Source organism: Malaclemys terrapin, chromosome 12, assembly GCF_027887155.1.
Source record: "Malaclemys terrapin pileata isolate rMalTer1 chromosome 12, rMalTer1.hap1, whole genome shotgun sequence".
NCBI classification, from domain to species: domain Eukaryota; kingdom Metazoa; phylum Chordata; order Testudines; family Emydidae; genus Malaclemys; species Malaclemys terrapin.
The window spans coordinates 4,359,686-4,378,817 of NC_071516.1; the positions used below are offsets into that span (position 1 = coordinate 4,359,686).

At 40.3% G+C, this 19,132-nt stretch overlaps 1 protein-coding gene across 2 annotated transcripts in view; it reads left to right on the forward strand.

Moving 5' to 3' along the window:
• Positions 1-18,731, forward strand: part of DNAJC5 (DnaJ heat shock protein family (Hsp40) member C5) — a 39,005-nt gene extending 20,274 nt beyond the window's left edge. For both annotated transcript variants that reach the window (XM_054045376.1, XM_054045377.1), the window contains 4 exons: positions 11,637-11,754; positions 14,333-14,546; positions 17,200-17,371; positions 18,404-18,731. In XM_054045376.1, the coding sequence (XP_053901351.1) occupies positions 11,648-11,754; positions 14,333-14,546; positions 17,200-17,371; positions 18,404-18,507 (597 nt within the window). In that variant the 5' untranslated portion in view covers positions 11,637-11,647 and the 3' untranslated portion in view covers positions 18,508-18,731. The remainder of the gene's footprint in view (positions 1-11,636; positions 11,755-14,332; positions 14,547-17,199; positions 17,372-18,403) is intronic.
• The last annotated feature ends 401 nt before the right edge of the window (positions 18,732-19,132 follow it).

Here is a 19,132-nt window from a genome sequence, read left to right on the forward strand (position 1 = left end):
CTATCAACTAGGACAATTGACTGTAGATGACTCTGTTTACTTCGGCCGGGAAGAATGAAGGCTTGGGGTCTCACAGGACATGTGAGCATGTCACCTGGTACTGGAATCCATATTTAACGTGGTGCTTTTCCATTTAGAAGGAGGGGTGGGGACCCAAAGAGACAAAAGATTCTCGCTTTGTGCCAAAGGTATATAAAGGGGTGGAACAGAACAAAGGGGGTTGCAGTCATGAGAAATCCTCTAGCTATCACCTGAGCTGAAACAAGGACTGTATAGGGGAAAGGATTGGGCCCAGACTAAAAAGGAGTCTAGTCTGTGAAAGAAGCTTATTGGAACATCTCTGAGGGTGAGATTTTATCTGTGTTAGGCTTAGACTTGCATGTTTTGTTTTATTTTGCCTGGTAACTTACTTTGTTCTGTCTATTACTTGGAACCACTGAAATCCTACTTTTTATACTTAATAAAATCACTTTTTGCTTATTATTGAAACCCAGAATTAGTGACTAATACCTGGGGGAGCAAACAGCTGTGCATATCTCTCTATCCGTGTATAGAGGGTGGGCAGTTTATGAGTTTACCCTGTATAAGCTTTATACAGAACAAAACAGATTTATTTGGGGTTTTGGAACTGGGTATCTGGGTGCTAGACAGGAGCACTTTCTAAGCTGTTTTCAGTTAAGGCTGCAGCTTTTGGGGGATGTGGTTCAGACCTGGATCTGTGTTTCCAGCAGGCTAGAGTGTCTGGCTCAACAAGGCAGGGTTCTGAAGTCCCAAGCTGCCAGGGAAAACGGGTCCAGAGGTAGTCTCAGCACATGAGGTGGCAGTCCCAAGGTGGTCTCTGTGACCGAACCCGTCACACATCCATCTTGTCAATTCACTCTTTTGCTTGAGGAAACTGAACAGAGGCACTAGAACTGCTGTCAAGTTAAAGGAGACACTATGTCCATTTGTATTTGGAAGTTATCTTTGGCCATGTCTGCACTACAGATGCTACAATGGCACTGCTCTGGCACCATAGTTAAGCTGCTATAGTCTGTAGTGTAGATGCTTTCTACAATAATGGAGGGGTTTTTCTGTTGCTGTAGGTAATCCATCTTTCTGAGCGATGGTAGCTTGGTTGACGGAAGCGTGTTTCCTTTCACTTAACCACATCTACACCAGAGGTTAGGTCAGCATAGCTGTGTTGCACAGGGGTGTGAATTTTTCACATCCCTGAGTGCTGTAGTTACGTTGACCTAACTTTTAAGTGTAAACCAGGGCTTTGCAACAATAAAGGCTAGAAACTCTTTCTAAAGGAAAGTTGTATTCTACTGATAGTGGTGGCTTAAACACTCCCATGTCCCAGAGAGATTTTCCTACCCACAACTATCAGGTGAGCAAGGGGATTTATCAAGACCAGGATAGATGTTTACTGGGGTTCTTCATTCTTCATTAGTATGGGGGTGCTACTAGCATCAGTTTTCTTAATTAACTGTACTCCGTGTTTGTGAAAAATTGACACCTGTAAAGAATTTGTCTTCTGTTGTACAGTAGAATTGATGCTGAATGCCCAGCAGTGATGTAAGCTTCTTTCTGTAGTTTTACTAATAAACTCCAAGTTTGATGTAGAGAGACACCTCTGGGGCAAGTAGGTAGTTCACACTCAAGCTCATTCAATCTTTGGTTTCTTGGTGTCTGTCAACAAGAATTTTTGGTTTTGAATGATAACTGAGATAATTGGACTGAGACCCCCACCTTCCAGTCACTTAACAAAAGCTACTGTAGGCTTTTCGGATGGCAACAACTTTTAGTCACTATTGACCTGGAAGAGCTTTGCCTCTAAAAAAGGCCACTTGTTCAAAAAAACTCTGTATCCCATTTTTATTTTCCTGAGTCATTGTCACATTATGTAGCATCCTGCAGCTTCTCACATCCATTCACTCTAGTTGGTGCTTGACATTTCTCTTCCTTATCACTTATATGTGTGACCAGTGAACAGCAGCAATCTTTGCACCTTTCACCTAGAACACTGAAAGGGAAGCAGCTTATGTTGCTGAATCACATTTTTTCTCCTTGTATTCTAAAGCATGAGTTACTGAGAGCTTCAAGGCTGTTTGTTTCTAGCCATGATCTGGCTCTTGTGAGTCCTATATTGTTAAATATATGTATTTTACAATGCTGTGTAACAAGAATGAGAGAGGAAAAAAAAACTAACCCCCAAACCACTGAAAGGGTGAGTTTCCATCTGTCTGTCTGTCTAAGCTCTGAGGAGAGGATTTTTTATTCATATCCTAAGAATGGCCCTACTGCCAAGGGAACTGCGGCCAATGGGAGCTGCAGGGGCAGCACGTATCAACTATCAGTTTCTGCAAAAGCAAACAAGACATCTTATCTTTTTGGAATCCTAGGTAGTGTTGGAGAAGTTTTTTTTTATTTTTTTCAGAAAGCTACAATAAAAAATTCAAAAAGGTAAATTTCTTACAACCAGTATATATTTCTAAATACTGCATGCTTCACGGGATTGGCAATAGATTACGCAATTACAATATTTTACAACTTGTCAAAACTACAAAAACAATTATGAACCTGGAACCCTGATGCATATTCCAAGGGACTATCCATCAGTCAGCAGCTTTGGAAAGAGGTGGACATGAGAACTCTTAACTTTACTTCTGCTGTGTAACAGATTTTTTGTGGTAATAATATGGCCAGGTTTTAGCACAGCATTAAAGAATTCATACTAAGGACCACTTACATTAGAAACATAGAATCACAGAACTGGAAAAGACTTCAAGAAGTCATATAATCCAGTTCCCTGCACTCATGGCAGGACTAAGTGTTGTTTGTCTAACTTGCTCTTAAAAATCACCAATGATGAGATTCCACATTCTCCCTAGGCAGTTTATTCCAGTGCTTCACTACCCTGACAGGAAATTTTTCCTAATGTCCAACTTAAACCGCCTTTGCTTAAGCCCATTGCTTCTTGTCGTACCCTCAAAGGTTAACGAGAACATTTTTTCTCACTCCTCCTTGTAACATCCTTTTATGTACTTGAAAACTGTTATCATGTCTCCCCCCACCTTCCCCCAGTCGTCTTTTCTCTAGACTAAACACAGTTTTTTCAATCTTCCCTCATAGAAAATGTCTTGCTTACAACACTCCTGCTAATACATCTCAGAATGATGTTTGCTTTTTTTGCAACAGTGTTATACTGCTGATTCTCATTTAGCTTGTGATTCACTGTGACCCCTAGATCCCTTTGTGCAGTACTCCTTCCTAGGCAGTCGTTTCCCATTTTGTATGTGCAACTGCTTGTTCTTTCTTAAGTGGAGTACTTTGCGTTTATCTTTATTGGATTTCATCCTATTTACTTCAGACCATTTAGTTTGTCCAGATCATTTTGAATTTTAATCCTATTCTCCAAAACACTTGCAACCCTGCCCAGTTTGGTATTGTCCGCAAACCGTATCAGTGTATTCTATGCCATTCTCTAAATCATTGATGATTTAGATACTCATTCTGCAGTAATCCAGTATCTGTCAAGGAAAGGTTTGATTGCATTAGTATGGTGGTAGTTGAAGATGTTCATACATTCACAAACTTAATACATACATGCTGTCTGAATGTGATTCACTTTTGGTTGAGCAACTTACTCTCATGCATGCTATAGGAGAGACTCTGATACAGATGAAGTATTGCCAGGTTACTGGACTTCAAAGATTGTGATCAAAGGTACCAAGATTTGGTATGCCAAGGGTAAAACTCAGTTTGATAGTGCAAACTCCAAGTCTAGAGTTGGATATATTAAAGGTATTGAGATGGATTAACTGTGTTAATGAGATCGTGCCTTTTAGGATTTGACAGTTGTGTAAACGTGTAACTGGCCTTTTGATTTATGTGTGAATTGTAAAAGTAGAACTATTATAAGTGCAAACATTTACCTTGCAGCAACAGTAGAGCTGTTTCTGGTAGTCTGGATTCTAAACCAGAGGTACTAACTTTGTAAATTGCTTGGTTGGCACTTTAGGGAATTAATTCTAACAGCACTGATTTGTTAGTGCTTTAAATTTGAAAAATTTAAATACAATGAGAAACTTGATTTGCTTAGTTTTCTCCTCAGTTCCCCAATCTGCTGTATTGTGCGGGTCTTTTAGTGTGGGAATGGGTTTTAACAAAAAAGAACAGATGTTCTGATGGCCCTTTGCTTTAAAAAAGAATATTTGAGTCCCTGTAGGGATCCAACTAATTATCAGGGCATCAGTGAGGAATTGAAATGGCTGTTTAGATAAATTTATATCTGACATAATACACTTAAAAATATCTAACATAAACACAAAGAATTTTTAATGAACAAACCCCCAACCAGAATGTGTTTAGTACAGCAAAAAATACATAGGCATACTTTTCAGTAGAGATGACTAACACATGATGATGATCTTGATATCTGGTGTGCAGATGGTTAAAAATGATGCTGTTTAATCCAGGGGATTACCTGTCTTCATAGTCTTCTAAGCGAAACCTCTTCAGGGAATCCTACCTGATTAGAATATGTAGCAGATGGCGGGTGAGTGTGTGGGGATGCCACACGTCTTAAAGATATAGAGCATCTCTTAAAATATTGTTAATCAGAATACTTGAAAGGGAAGATTCTGTAGAATAGACAATATTCTGGTGCATTCAGTTTTACAGTGTATGGTAACCTACACTTGGGGTTTCACCTTGCCTGATTAAGGTCATAGTATGTTTAAAAAAAAAAAAAAAAAAGTGCCACATGTATTCATCATCTTTAGATTGCCAGTAAAGGCAAAAACCTACTTGATAGACCATTCCTTCAAGAGCTAAATTAGTGTTTACAATTTTAATAGGCCAAACCTTCCTAAGGCACTCAGATCTAAATCCTACAGATCTCTGGGGGAAAGTTTGTAAAATAAGTAATGGGACAGTGAGAGGTGGTAAAGAAGTTTCACTTAAGATGAAACTGCCCACTGATGAGTACACCACAAAAGTAACTAGACGTAAGGGGAACTTGTAGGAAAGGTGCAAGGAGAAGGTGTTGGTCCTCAGGTGAAAAGGGCAGAAGAATCCCTTACAGTCAGTGGGTACTGGTCAGTATGATTAGCTAGCTACCAGATTGATAGATTCAGGACCAGCAGCCCCGACCTTGGCAGTAGGACCATTCTTAGGATATGTCTACACTGCAATTGGTGTGATTGCAGTTTGTGTAGGCATATCAGCGCTAGCTTTAACCTAGCTAATGTGACTAAAAATAGCCGTGAAGATGCAATAGCATGAGTGAGGAACGTGAGTACATACCTGGGGGGTCAGGTGGGCTTGTATGGCCTGTGCCACGGCTCCATCGTCACTGCTGTTTTTAGCTTCACTAGCTAGATTAAAGCTGGCATGGGTATACCTATATGAGCTGCAATTAGATCTCTGGTTGCGGTGTGCTAGAGGGGGCAGAGTAGGCTACAGCCAGGTTGGCTAGTGCCTGCAGATGGGGAGCTGCACCAAAGCATGCCATAGAGCACACTCTTCCTGAAAGTTTCTCCTACCTTTCGCTCAGCCTAAGATAATGCCCAAATCTGCTGTACTTTGTGCCCAAGCATTTAATAATTTTCCTCACACATTGAGACCTTTGATGGTTTACCACTATCCTTTTTCGGAAAATTATGGGTTCTTTCCTTCCCTGCACCCACATTTCACTCTTTTGTGTGTTTATCTCTTGCATCCCAGTTTCTTAAACAAAATATTTTAGGAATGGATGTGTTTTAGTCATTGAATATTGTCTGTCAAGGAAGCTCGAAATCAATACATTTTGTTAATTTCTTAAAACTGCTAATTATTAGAGTAAAGGAAATTAAATATCAGGTTGCTGGTTTAGCAGAGAGGATCAACACACAGAAATTGCCCTGAAAATAGTTTAATGAGGTGTAGGGCAAGTTTGAAAGACCAAATGGACAAGAGTAGTTAACCCTTGACACTGACATAAGCAGGCAGGGCATAAAACCCAAATGGCTTGTGGTCATTGACTGACAGATTGGTTCAGGTTATATATGTGCTTTAATTATGCTTGTGAATGGCATTTGAATTCTTACTGGAAAGGTAGTTAGATAAGGAGGGATGTAACTAATACTAGAATTGGATTACATTTTCACATAAATCTTATCAGTTTGTAAATAACAATAAAAATGTATCTAACTATCAACAAAATATGTAGCATTGTTTATTTTGTATATTTTTCATCTTTCAGAAAACTATAAGGAATGCTTATTGTAGATAGCAAGATTCTTAATATGATCTGTGATTTTTCATAATTTCCCTTTTATTTTTCATAAAAATAGCATATGCAGATATCAGAGCAAAACTGTAACGCCTTTTTAACATCTAACTTTGTGTGTTCTCATGTGAAACATTTGTCTGAATAACACTTAAAAGAATTTCAATGTTATCTTTAATTAATTCAAAGGGACTGCCAAAAACGTACCCAGAAAATAATGAAGTAAATAACTTCTTAAAACTTATTTCATATAAAACTTATTGGTGACTTTTACAACAAATTACATCTTGAAAACATTAAGTCTTTGATTCTGTTCTCAGGCTTCTTGTCGCAGTGATGTTGTGGGAGGTCTTTTCTTGAGAGGTCTCCTCAGTTGTGTAGAGAAATACTCATTCTTATTCCAGTTTCTCTGGACCCAGCATCTGTAGCAGGGGAACAGCTATATTACCATAGTGAGAGAACCTAAAAGATATTTAAAGAATTAAGAGAGGGAGAATGGCATTTATATCTATTTTTGGCAGAGTCCATGCTGCAGTCAGATAATGTTGAACCACCTGTCAAGAAATCAGGGAAAGTTCTTCTGTCCCTGCCAGTCGGTCAATTATTCCCATGCTTCAGCATACCTAGGATTACTATATTTAAACATTAAAAAAAGAGGACGCTCCACAGGGCCTGGGCCCCGGCCCCGCCCCAACTCTGCCCCTTCCTCGCCCCAACTCTGCCCCTTCCCCAAAGTCCCCGCCCCCTCCCCTGAGCACCCCACATTCCCCCTCCCAGCCACGCAAAACAGCTGCCCGAGCGCTACCGGCTGCACGGTTTGCCGGGCAGACCTCCAGACCCTGCGCCCCCGGCCGGCGCTTCCCCGGCGCAGCCGGAGCCCGAGAGGGGAAGCGCCAGGCCAGGGGCGCAGGGTCTGGAGGTCTGGGGGCTGCCCGGCAAACCGTGAAGCCGGCAGCTCGGCTCTTCAGCTGCACAGAGCCGAGGTTTCTGGGGGAAGCTGCAGGAGGATTCCCCCGCGGCAGTGGCGGCAGCTGCTCCTCATATCTTGATGGTGTGTATGTAGAGAAAGAAATTTGCAGAATTCTTGTGCTTTTGTTTTAATTCTGCTGTCTCACGTGTTTTTTCTTTCTGTTGGATGCTTCAGCTGAGAGAGACAATGCCCTGGAGTGGAATGGAACATAATTTGAGGGTACTAAGAGATTCTCTGCTGTGGTGGCAGGCTTGATGATTTTGCCTATGGGATGGAAATCCATCCAGTCCTTTCTGTGGAATTGACCATGAAAACTAAGTGATGAAAGCTGCAACCTCTCAAAGAGTATTTGTTTTATATTGTCTTCTATGAGCTGAAATTACTCATTTCACTGTAGAAGGTAAAGGGTTTAACTGGAAGAGTGTGTGAGGCTTTAAATACCCATTTCAAAGGCCTATTTAATCTGTGGTGGGTTAGTTGTAATGACATAATCCAAAAATAACAGTCTCCTCTCTATGCTCATCCTTGCTCCAGGGCTGCAGCTAAAGGATGGCAGATGCTAATCTCCTAATGTTAAGGCCATGACGTATTTGTCAACGGTTTGCCACAGCTTAGAATTCCATTGGGGTTTTTCATATTTGTATGTGGACTGAGACGTTAATTCAGGTTCAGTATTTTGATTCAACTAGAACAGGGGTAGGCAACCTATGGCACGCATGTCAAAGGTGGCACGCAAGCTGATTTTCAGTGGCACTCACACTGCCCGGGTTCTGGCCACCGGTCCGGGGGGGGCTCTGCAATTCAGTTTAGTTTTAAATGAAGCTTCATTTTAAAAACCTTATTTACTTTACATACAACAATAGTTGAGTTAGATATTATAGACTTCTAGAAAGAGACCTTCAAAAAAAATTAAAATGTATTACTGGCACGCAATACCTTAAATTAGAGTGAATAAATGAAGACTCGGCACACCACTTCTGAAAGGTTGCAGACTCCTGATATATATTACTTGGTTTGGCCCTTTAATGTAAACACTTAAAGGGCAGACTGCCTCCTACCTAATGGTCAGGCAGACTTTCTTCTTTCTCTCCTCCCCACTCCTTTCCAAAATCCTTCAAAGGAAATAGTTTAAAAAAAAAAAAAACCACCCACCCCCAACCGCAACTATGTAATGCCCTGCTAATGTACATGAAGCATGAGGGAGTGTGAAGTGGGGGGAACCTCAGTTGGACTAATTTATATTTCTTTACTTAAACGAGTCATCTGATGGCTAGTGGTATCCTTTGGTTGCCAAGAGATTAGTCAATTGGAGCTGCAGCACCCCTGTTTATCTCATTTCTATATTCCTATCAGCCTCTAATCACCTGAATTCTCCCATGCAACTGTCCCAACCTGAGGTTGCGTTAGCAATACCACTTGAGGAAGGGCAGTCCCTTTCCCAGTGAGTAGCTCCAATGCCATTACTAAAAATTTATGAAGCACATGAAATAAGTGAATGTTAATTTTTTTTTTCCAAGGAAGGTAAGAGCTGGGAATACTGTAATACTTACACTAAATATGCAAATGCTAGTTTTAATAAAATGAAAAGATATTTACTGTTTATCCATTGCAGGTTTATAGAAGTGTGACATGCAGTGTAAGTGCTAGCAAACAACTCTTTCTCTATTTTCTTAAGTGGATTGGCTGAGCGGATTGGATAGGGCCAGAGGAGTGGCGTCTTCACCCGGAGGTCTTTGACTCAATAATCAGAGCCCTATGTCGCCAATCACTCAGCTTCTTTGCTTCCATATTCAACATGAAGATTTCCCATTTCTTCTCTAGGTGAAGGGACCGCTGATCCCGTAGCCACATATATGCTTTCTTGTCCATGGCCAGAATGATTGCTGTATACCTTTTCCTTGCTTGCAGTACTCCTCTAGGCAATTCAAAGAATAAAGGAAAGGGCAGAGTAATTCTAGTGGCCCCTATTTGGTCAATAAGGCCCTCCCTGGTTTTCAGATGTAATTGAGATGGCATCTTACTATCCGCTACTTCTCCCACACAGGAAGGATCTTCTGTTGCAGGCAGCTAAAACAAGGATAGTCAGAGGATCTCAGATGAGCATTTTAGCTTCTAGGAAAGGATTGACAAATAGGACATATTTAAGGACTTGGTTTAGATTTAGGACTTGGTGTGAAGACTTCATGTAGAACTGGCCAAGAAAAAGGCAAATAATGTATCGGAATTTCTGTGGAGAGGTCTTGCATTGGGCTTAAACCTCAAACAAAAATTTCAATAGCTGTAATTTTCAGTATTTTACAGACAAATGCAAGATGATCTCTCACCGGGACATTGGAAGGCTTTTTGGAGCAGCCTCCTTGGCATCTAAATTTAGTGTTAAATACCCTAAATAAACCACTTGAACCTCTGTCACAAATATCTGTTTCCACAAAAAATGTTTTTTCCAGTTGCCACTGCTTCAGCAAGAAGAGTTTCAGAACTAGAAACTTTATCAGCTGAACCACATCACTGCACTTTCCAGCAGGACAAAGTTGTTTTAAGAACTAAGGCAGTTTTCATTCCTACAGTAAATTTGGTATTCCATAGGCACAGGTCCTTTCGTCTTTCTGTCAGCATCCAAGTCATCCTATCAAAAACTGTGGCATACACTGGTTGTTAGGAGACCACTGCAGATCTAAATTGAATGCACTAGCCATTTCAGAATCCCATTGTTGCTTTTTGTTTTATACTGTTCATCAGTGAATTGATACCTTGGCTGCTTTCTTACATCTCCAGTGACTAAAATGGTGCATCGCAGAATCTTACAAGGCCGGAAGCCTTCCTGTTCCCACAAACGTCCATGCTTATTCTCTGAGTAATGGCTGCTTCCTGGGCTGAAAGGTCATATGCATCCTACAAAGAGGGAAGGCAGTCGCTTGTTTGTCAGTACCCCTCTTTACAAAGTTTTATAAGCTGGATGTGCAAGCCTCGTGTGGCTTTTGATCAAATGGTTCTGCGTGCCATGATATCGCAGTGACCAGACAGGAGTCTTACTCAGTTGTGTATACTTAATTATACTATACCATCCTTGGCTACTTGCTGATATTGGATGTACCACCTCTATGGGATCTGCAGACCTCCCTTGTACAGACGAATAGGAAAATGTATTTTAACGTACTGAAAGTTTCTTTTGTTTTAGTGGGAAGCTCTGCAGACCTGTCTTGCCCACAACAAGCATTTTTCATTTCCAGGAGACTAATTTCTTTTTGTTCTTGACATTTTCACTTGCCATGCGTTAGGCCAGAATTAATACCTGCTCTGCTGCAAGAAATCTTAATAAGTTTCTGGTGTTTCAATAAGCTACTAATCCTTTGAGAATTTAATACATGAGCAACAGCTGTAAAAGCATCTTGAACTGATGGAATTTGCAAGGGGATAGCCATTCCCATCTTGTCCTGATGGATCTGATTCTGCAATAGAAAACCATTGTAAACAGTCTGTGGTGATCTCAGTGGAGAGGCCAAGGATTTAGTGAGCTGGGAAGAGATTGAACTACTCTCAGCCAGGTGTGTTTGTGTGTGTGTGTGTGTGATCAGGGTGAGGATTGACATACATTGTTGGAATGATGTGGTGAAGCTTGTATTGCACCGTGCATGCTGTGGGTAACTAGAGGAATTCCTCTGTTCAGGGCTGTCAATCTGACACCTTTCCTGAGTCTTTAAAGTTCATTTAACCAAGACAAGTAATTTATTATTTGTATTATCCGCACCTAGGAGCCCTCGTCATGGACCAGGACAACATTATGCTAGGCACTGTACAAACACAGAACAAAAAGATGGTCTCAGCACACAAGCAGCCTAATAGTTGTCAAGTTTTTTGTAGGCATTGTGGAAAAGGAGAGTTTTGAAGGAGGGATTTGGAGGAGGAGAATGAGGTAGTTTTATGAATATTTAATATATGCACATCAGCTGTTTACCTCAACTCATTTCATGGTTCTGTAGCATCTGACTTGTTCCATTTCATTATCTGGATTATAAATGAATGTGTTTAAGTAGAGTCTGAGTATATGTTCTATCATCATGTTTATGTTGAGCTCTAGCTTCTATTTTTTCCCAGTTCCAGAAAGGTGTAGTGGTTTTGATTTGCCTAGATTTCTCCTGATAGTTTTAGTTATTTTCACTGACCGTGCAAAGCTGCAAGATCTGTGGAAGCAAGGTAAATAGCTTTGTTTGGAACTTTTAGCATCTCTTCAAAGCCCACTTATATTTTTTTAAAGAAAAGATTAAAGTTCATATAAAAACTCTAGTGCAGTTGGCGGTTGATCATTTAACGAACTTAGAGGTCTGGACTTTGTTTGGTTATAAGCATCTTTGTTTTAGATGGGATTTTCAATAGCTCTGTCCTAATGCATGGGAGGTTTCTTCCACTCAGGTTAGTTCAACATGGCAGACCAGAGGCAACGTTCGCTGTCTACCTCCGGAGAATCGTTGTACCATGTTCTAGGACTGGACAAGAATGCCACTTCTGATGATATAAAAAAGTCATACAGGTAAAGGGTCACAAGTCTGGTCCCCGACACGTCACAGAGCATGTTTGCTAACCTTTTCAGAGAGTCAGAATGTCATGTTCAGAGTGTTATGTAGTCTGAGCTTATATTTATCAATACTTCTTAGAAGAAAACATCTAGTTTCATCTTATGTCAACTGGGGTAAGAATATATAGAGTACTTCACATGAGCTGTTAGCAGATTTTGAAAATTCAGATATTGGAATTAAACTGCTTGTTTTTTTGATAATTGAATTCTTCCAGATCATTTCTTTCAGTATTTAACTTAATCATGTTAACAAATGTGTAGGCAAGTGTGTTAAGAGTTAAACTCTTTGCCTAGAAGTTGTGCAATTTCTTGCCAGCTCAACAAGAAGCATAATTGTGCCCAATCATGTCTAATTCCCTGAGCAAAGGAACATGCACTGAAGAGACAAATGATGTACATTAACTTTTGTATCAGCAATGTGTTTTAGTATCTGTAAAAATCAGTTCACATTTTTTCACATTAGACTTGAAATACTGATTTTTTTTAAAAGCCAGGTTTGACTTTTAACCTTAAAAAACAAACCAATCTGAAACTGCTTTGCATTATCCAATCTTTTAATCTTATTTTGGGGGGCGGTGGAGGGGCGTCACAGTACTGTTCTTGTGTTTAATTGCGACTCATAAATATTGTGCTACAGTTCGGTATGGTTATAGTTAACAAATGGCAGTGGCTTGAACATTACACTAAGGGTCAGTAGTAATCTTTGCCTGTGGATGCTCTTAAAAGGAAAACTATTTTCTTTCATTTTTGTCTTTTTTTCAAAAGGGCAAAATTAAAGGAAGTTACCTTTATAGTACTAATAATATTGACATGAAAGTAAAGATGACCCACAAGTATCCAAAGATTAGATAAAATGCTCTCAAAATTAATTGAAATTTGACACAGTAAAAGCTATTAGCCTGACACATGAAACAAGTTTTACCTTATAGGGAAAATGACAGTTTTTCTTTAGTGATCATTTTCCTTACAGAAATTAACCAGGTGAAGCTGCTTGTGTAGTTTTTTAGACTCTTTCTAAGACCACATGCTTCCTGTGCTGTTCATGTTTATAAATTTGAGACTTATTCCCTCATTTCATTTCTCTAGAAAAGCAAATCGCTTTCCCAGCCCCACTACCCAATAATGGTTTCACATGAATGATAGTGATGTAATCGGTATTAAACTACAGAACACTGTGTAGTGGAGCCATCATCTCCGAACTCCTTCACCATCCCATGGACTTGTTATAGAATTTATATATTGGAAACGGGAAACATTAGCTTTATTTAACATAAAGATGCAGGAGTAAGTCTATTTTATAGATTATTTGGAATCTGTGATATAGCACAGTACATGTAAAATCTCTCTCTTCACTGAGACTATGGCATTACTGGTGAAAGCGAGAAATAGCCCTCCAAGTAATATTGCCATTTCTAGGGTCAAAGTTTTTAGTGCATGCTCATCTTATGCATGTCAAGATTTGTGTACACACATGTTCCAACCCTCATTTTTCAGGTGCCCATCAAGGTATTGCCACACCTAAGTCTAGCACATGCAAAAGTTTATACAGCCTTTCCAATGAGTATTTCTGAAAATATGGCAACTAATTTAAGGTCCCATATGGCAAATTTCTATAGCAGGTTAAACAACCATATCCCCCCACCACAGAAAAGGGCCAAGTATAGTTCGGTGGCATTACCCAGGTTTTGTACCACAGAATTACAATGGCTCAAATAAAGTATGGAAGATCGGGTTCTCTTTTCATATCTATTAATAGGGTATTTTACCAGTTTTTCTTCAGAGATTCTTTTTATTCTCTTCCGAGTGTCTGAACTTTCAAATTTGAACAGCATTCAAAGATCAAAAGAACCTTTTTGTTCCTGAATTCAGTGACCTCAACAGGCTATATAAACTTTCAGATCCATTGTAGCCACGTTGCTGAAAACTTAATGGAGTCTATAATGATTTTCTGATACCTGGTAACTGTGAAAGTTAATTCCTCCACAAGCACATCTTGAATTGAACAATAGGCTGTTTCAGCACAATGATTTGAGCACTGATCCCAAATAATTGTCAGTTCTATTTTTAGTTTACTAGACGTTGCAGGTTAGATGTGGCAGCATTCTCAGATGTGGCCTTCAGAACCCTGTCATAGATTTGTTGTGCTTTCTATACTGTTATGTATGTCCCCCTTCAGTTGGAGCATTGCTACTCAGAATTTCACGGTACAAATTGCTGGATCAGATGAGCAGAAAAGAAAGCTTCCTCTGTTTTTTGTACTGAAGTCTCAATCTGAAACTCACCCTGTGAGCTCTGCTAGGCTAGTGGGATAGACCATATAGAAAAATTACACTTTTGTTACCGTCTAAAGGAGACTCAATGGGGCAATGGAAAGATAGAAGTGAAGTAAATCATAATTCTGTAAATACTCTTGCCTGAGACTGGAGAGCCTGTCAGCTTTGATGGGAGGAAAGATGGACAGGTCAATTTACCCATTGTAGTAGGATGAATTACAAAAAAAAGCAGCTGAGAATTTTTTTCTCCCACCCCACAGGAAACTTGCATTGAAATATCATCCTGATAAGAACCCAGATAATCCAGAGGCTGCAGATAAATTTAAAGAGATCAACAATGCACATGCAATATTGACTGATGCCACAAAACGAAACATCTATGATAAGTATGGCTCCTTGGGCCTGTATGTAGCAGAGCAGTTTGGAGAGGAGAATGTCAACACATACTTCGTCCTATCCAGCTGGTGGGCAAAGGTAAGTGAAATAAAGATTTCTTTGCACTTATTCTGAACAGATGCTTAGCCATTCCATAGGTGCTGTACTACTGTTGGTAATTGGATATTCATGGTATTTTATTTCATTTATTTGATATTTCTGGCACCTATCCAGAACTCTAGACAGATCCCAACATTTAAAACACAATTAGAAAATCTGTCTTCATACAATACTTTGATCCATCAAATTTCCAGTTACAAATTCCCAGTTAATAGACTCTTCCACAAAAAACTGCACACCATAGCTAGTCATTTAATAGAATCACACCTCCGTCACCCTCCAGTTTCCTTTGCCTCTGAACCCTCAACCTCCCTAAATGATTAAGAGAAAAGATAAGATTAGCAGTGTGGCCAGGAAGATTAGCAAATCTGAGCTCTCCTAGACTAATGAGGGAAGCAAATTCAAAAGCTGAGGGACCCCCTCATGGAGAATGCCCTCCCATTTGTGTTGAGGTCTCTAGCTTAGGCATCTGCATTGATTTTAACTGTGACAACATGGCCAAGGAAAGAGAGGCGGTCCTTTAAGCAACCAGTTTCTGAAACATTTTAAGGCTTAATAGATTAAAACAGGCACTTAGATAACTTCCCAGAAATGTATTGTTCATCAGTATCTCTCTGTATTGATGGTGTGTGCTTTCTGAGTGCTGCTCAACTGCTAGGCAACAACATTCTGCACTATCTTGATCTTCCACAGGTTCTCAGGGTGCTACTGCAGGTAGGGCCCATCACAGTAATCTGTCAAGTAACACAGGCACAAATAACAGTAGCCCGTTCTGCGTTGTCGTGAGAGGCAGATGGAAACGATGTTTGGTTGTGGGTTTGTTTGTTTGTTAGCAACAGCTGCTACTAGATTTTACAAAAACATCCCTGGACCTAGTAAATTCCAAGATTGCAAAGGTGAGCCACAAATCAGAAACGCACTCCCTTATACAGGCAAGCTCACTAAGGCTAGGTCTACACTACCCGCCTGAATCGGCGGGTAGAAATTGACCTCTCGGGGATCGATTTATCGCGTCCCATTGGGACGCGACAATCCATCCCCTAATCGACGCTCTTACTCCACCAGCGGAGGTGGGAGTAAGCGCCGTTGACAGGAAGCCGTGGAGGTCGATTTTGCCACGGTCCTCACTGCGGGGTAAGTCGGCTGCGATACGTCGAATTCAGCTACGCTATTCACGTAGCTGAATTTGCGTATCTTAAATCGACTCCCCCCTGTAGTGTAGATGTAGCCTAAGTATTCCCATCTTTTCCCTCAACACCCACCATTGCTTCAGCCAGTTTGCCCTCATCACTATTCAATTTAATAGATAATGGATTATTTATTTATTCTGCTGCACCTAGCCAGTTCTGAAATGATGGAAACAACAGAGCTGAATATTATTGTAGTCAGTAACACTGTGGCTCATGTGTCCTCCTGAACTCTCTTAATAATCTCATATGCACATTGAACAGGAGATGTAATAAATTTTATGTCGAGAGTTTCTGGCAATAAACGTGGCCAGTTCCCAAGAATCAGTGTGTTTTACTTGATTCATGTTTATATTGTTGCACTCATATGCATGCAAACCCTGATATAAAATTGTGAGATCTTTACCACTCAGAAATGTAGAGTGTTTAAAAGAAAATATGAGATGTGAGTTATGTATAATCTATAAATCATTCTTTTTTTTTTTTTTTTTGGATGGAGGAGGAGGATGTTTGTCATATGCAAATATATCATAATTAATTACATTTCTTAGGAGCGCCTCAATTCTTAGTAGGAAATCTGAACTCTTCTAGCTCGCTGTGCTTTAGGACAGTGACATTACTTACCATTCTGCATGGTGGATTAAGATTGTTTTCCAGTCTCGATGATTCAGGCATTGGGTATGTGTTCCTGCGTAGTTGCCAACACCTTCATCTCCTGACTCCTTTGGGGTGAGAAAATAGTTGTATCACTGATGGATCAGTGACTGTATAATTGGCTGAAATAAAAGAATCCTCCAGGATAGCAATGCACAAAGAGTTGCATTTTAGCATCATTGGGTCCCACTATGAACACCCCAGGCACCTGGTGAGGGGCAAGAGAAGACGAACTTCTATTAGTATTTTGTGAGTGGTTCTTAGCCTTATCTGCACATTAGGATGCAGCTGAAACAGTAGCTCAGTATAACCCAATTTCAGGCATTTCTTTGTTCAGGATGCAGTATTCTGCTGTAAATAACGTGAGGTTCTTACCTTTAAGTAGTGTTGCTTTGTCCCTTTGTATCCTGACCCTAGACCCTCTTTTGGGAGTAGGTGGAGAGGAGAAGATTCCTTTCATTAGCTTTGCCTCTAGAGTGCTTTTCCTCAGGTTACTCTTCCTGTATATCCAGTCCTTCTCAGCAGCCCGATGTTCACACTAGACTAGAATGTTAATAACTATTTTCTTAATTAGGAAATAAAAGATTGCATATTCATATTTGTTTGATTCTGTTCCTGTGATGAGCCTTATGTCTAAAGCAGCTGGATCTCTGTTTAAATAATTAACCCATTTAAACTGACCTCTTCTGCTGTAGTGAGAGCTCTCTGTTAGGTAACAGGAGCTATCCACTTCGTTAGAAGATGCAGCTTATGTGTTGTGTACATTCTTTCTCTTCCTCTCTTTTCTGCAGGCCCTGTTTGTGTTCTGTGGGCTCATCACCGGCTGCTACTGCTGTTGCTGTCTGTGTTGCTGCTGTAACTGTTGCTGTGGAAAGTGTAAACCTAAACCTCCTGAAGGCAGCGAGCAGGAATACTATGTCTCTCCAGAGGACTTGGAGGCACAGTTACAGTCGGACGAAAGGGGTAAGTTTCATTAACAGCAGGTGAGGAGTAAGTCATTGGAGATGGGCTAGCTGAAGTAATAATCTAGCCAGATTCTTGTGCTTACGTATAGTGGCCCTTTACACCGAAAGCACATTAAATTAAATGTCAGAACAGCTTTGCAAGTCACCTCAGGCATGTGGGAAGAAGGATGCTTCCCCAGATAAGCATGTCCAGTATGATCAATCAATCACAGAATCTGAGCTTTCATTTTAAAATTGTTTATATCCGTGCAAACCTTGCGTTCTGTTCATGGTTTTTTTTTACTGATGCCTCAGTTGCTGGACCGTGTGCCGCTCTCTTCTCAAATTATGGGCAGAGTGAGCAAATGAAGGAGTAGCTTTAATATCCCGTTGAATCCCTGAGGCTCCCAGCTCCTCTAGACTCCAACTACCATGGAGCTATGGGGAGGATGATGTACTTCACTCCACCTTTTCTGCTGCTTTGCGGCCTCCTCCCCTCGCTGGCCTTAGACGCTTCTCTTCCCCAGTTCCCACAGATGTCACCTCTAGGCCCAGAGACGGGAACAGAAAGTACCTGGTTGCTTATCTTCCAGGGATGGGCCAAAGATCCTAGCAGCTGTTAACAAGTGAAAATATTCTCTTTCAGTCTTCGTCTGATCAATCCATGGAGCTATGTAAACTTATTTCTTTGAGGCAAGAAAATGATTTTGAGTTAAAAGGAAACAGCCTAGGTTGGGTATTATGATTTAGCTCACTTAGTCTAGAATTAATGCCTTTAAGAGGGAAAGCAGTAATGGCTGCTCTGTGCATGTATGGCTCTTGATAGATAAATTAAAACATTCCTTCAAATAAAGTACCTAGCATGCAGGTGTAATCTCATTTGATTTGAACGCCAACTGAAAAATAACGAATTAAGATAGTGCTTCAGAAGAGAGTGTGGAAGTGTACTGTTGATACTGTCACTGAGAAGTGTGATTGGCTGCTGCTTGCCAAAAATCCATGGAAACTATTTTCCCCAATGCAATAAAACATTGCTTTCACTTCTTTTCAGAGGCCGCAGACACACCTATTGTGATACAACCAGCATCAGCCTCAGAGACGACCCAGCTCACAACCGACTCTCACCCCAGCTACCACACTGATGGATTTAACTAATGATTTAGAATGGATAAATAAATACACGGCCAACTCAACACTAGAATCATGAACATTAGAAATAGCGAATGGAGAGGGGGAAAAGTTTTGCCACAGTAAGAAGGCAGTCTCCAACCTGCCGAGAATATTTTGTAATCCCTTCAGCCTTTTGTCACCTTCAGTGTCGTATCTTGATGATACATGAAGTGCTGTAGCATGCAGTATTTAAAGCAGTTTAGCTATGGTCTTATTTGTTTGTTTTTCCCTTTTTATAGCATGTATGGAGTTATGTTAAATGTCTGTTTGTGTTATGTATTGAGGAGTTTTCACAATAAGAGTATGATGGAGACATTCTGCATTTTAAGCAGTGATACCAGCCTAAAACAAGATCTTTTTTAAAGTGAGTGAAATCAGTCACACACAAGCTGCTCTGCTTCCATACAGTTGGACTGTGAAGTCCTTAGAGTTCATCATTTTTATGCGAGTGCAACAAAGATCTTAAGATCTTTTGTTTTTAGGCCTTCCTGTGTCTCCCTGCACCTCTATCTAAGCAAGTTTACAATGCAAAGAACCAAAAACTGCCAACATTGTAAGGCAGGAATTCTTTAATGCTGGTTTTCAGCCTAAATAAAACTACCCTGGACAT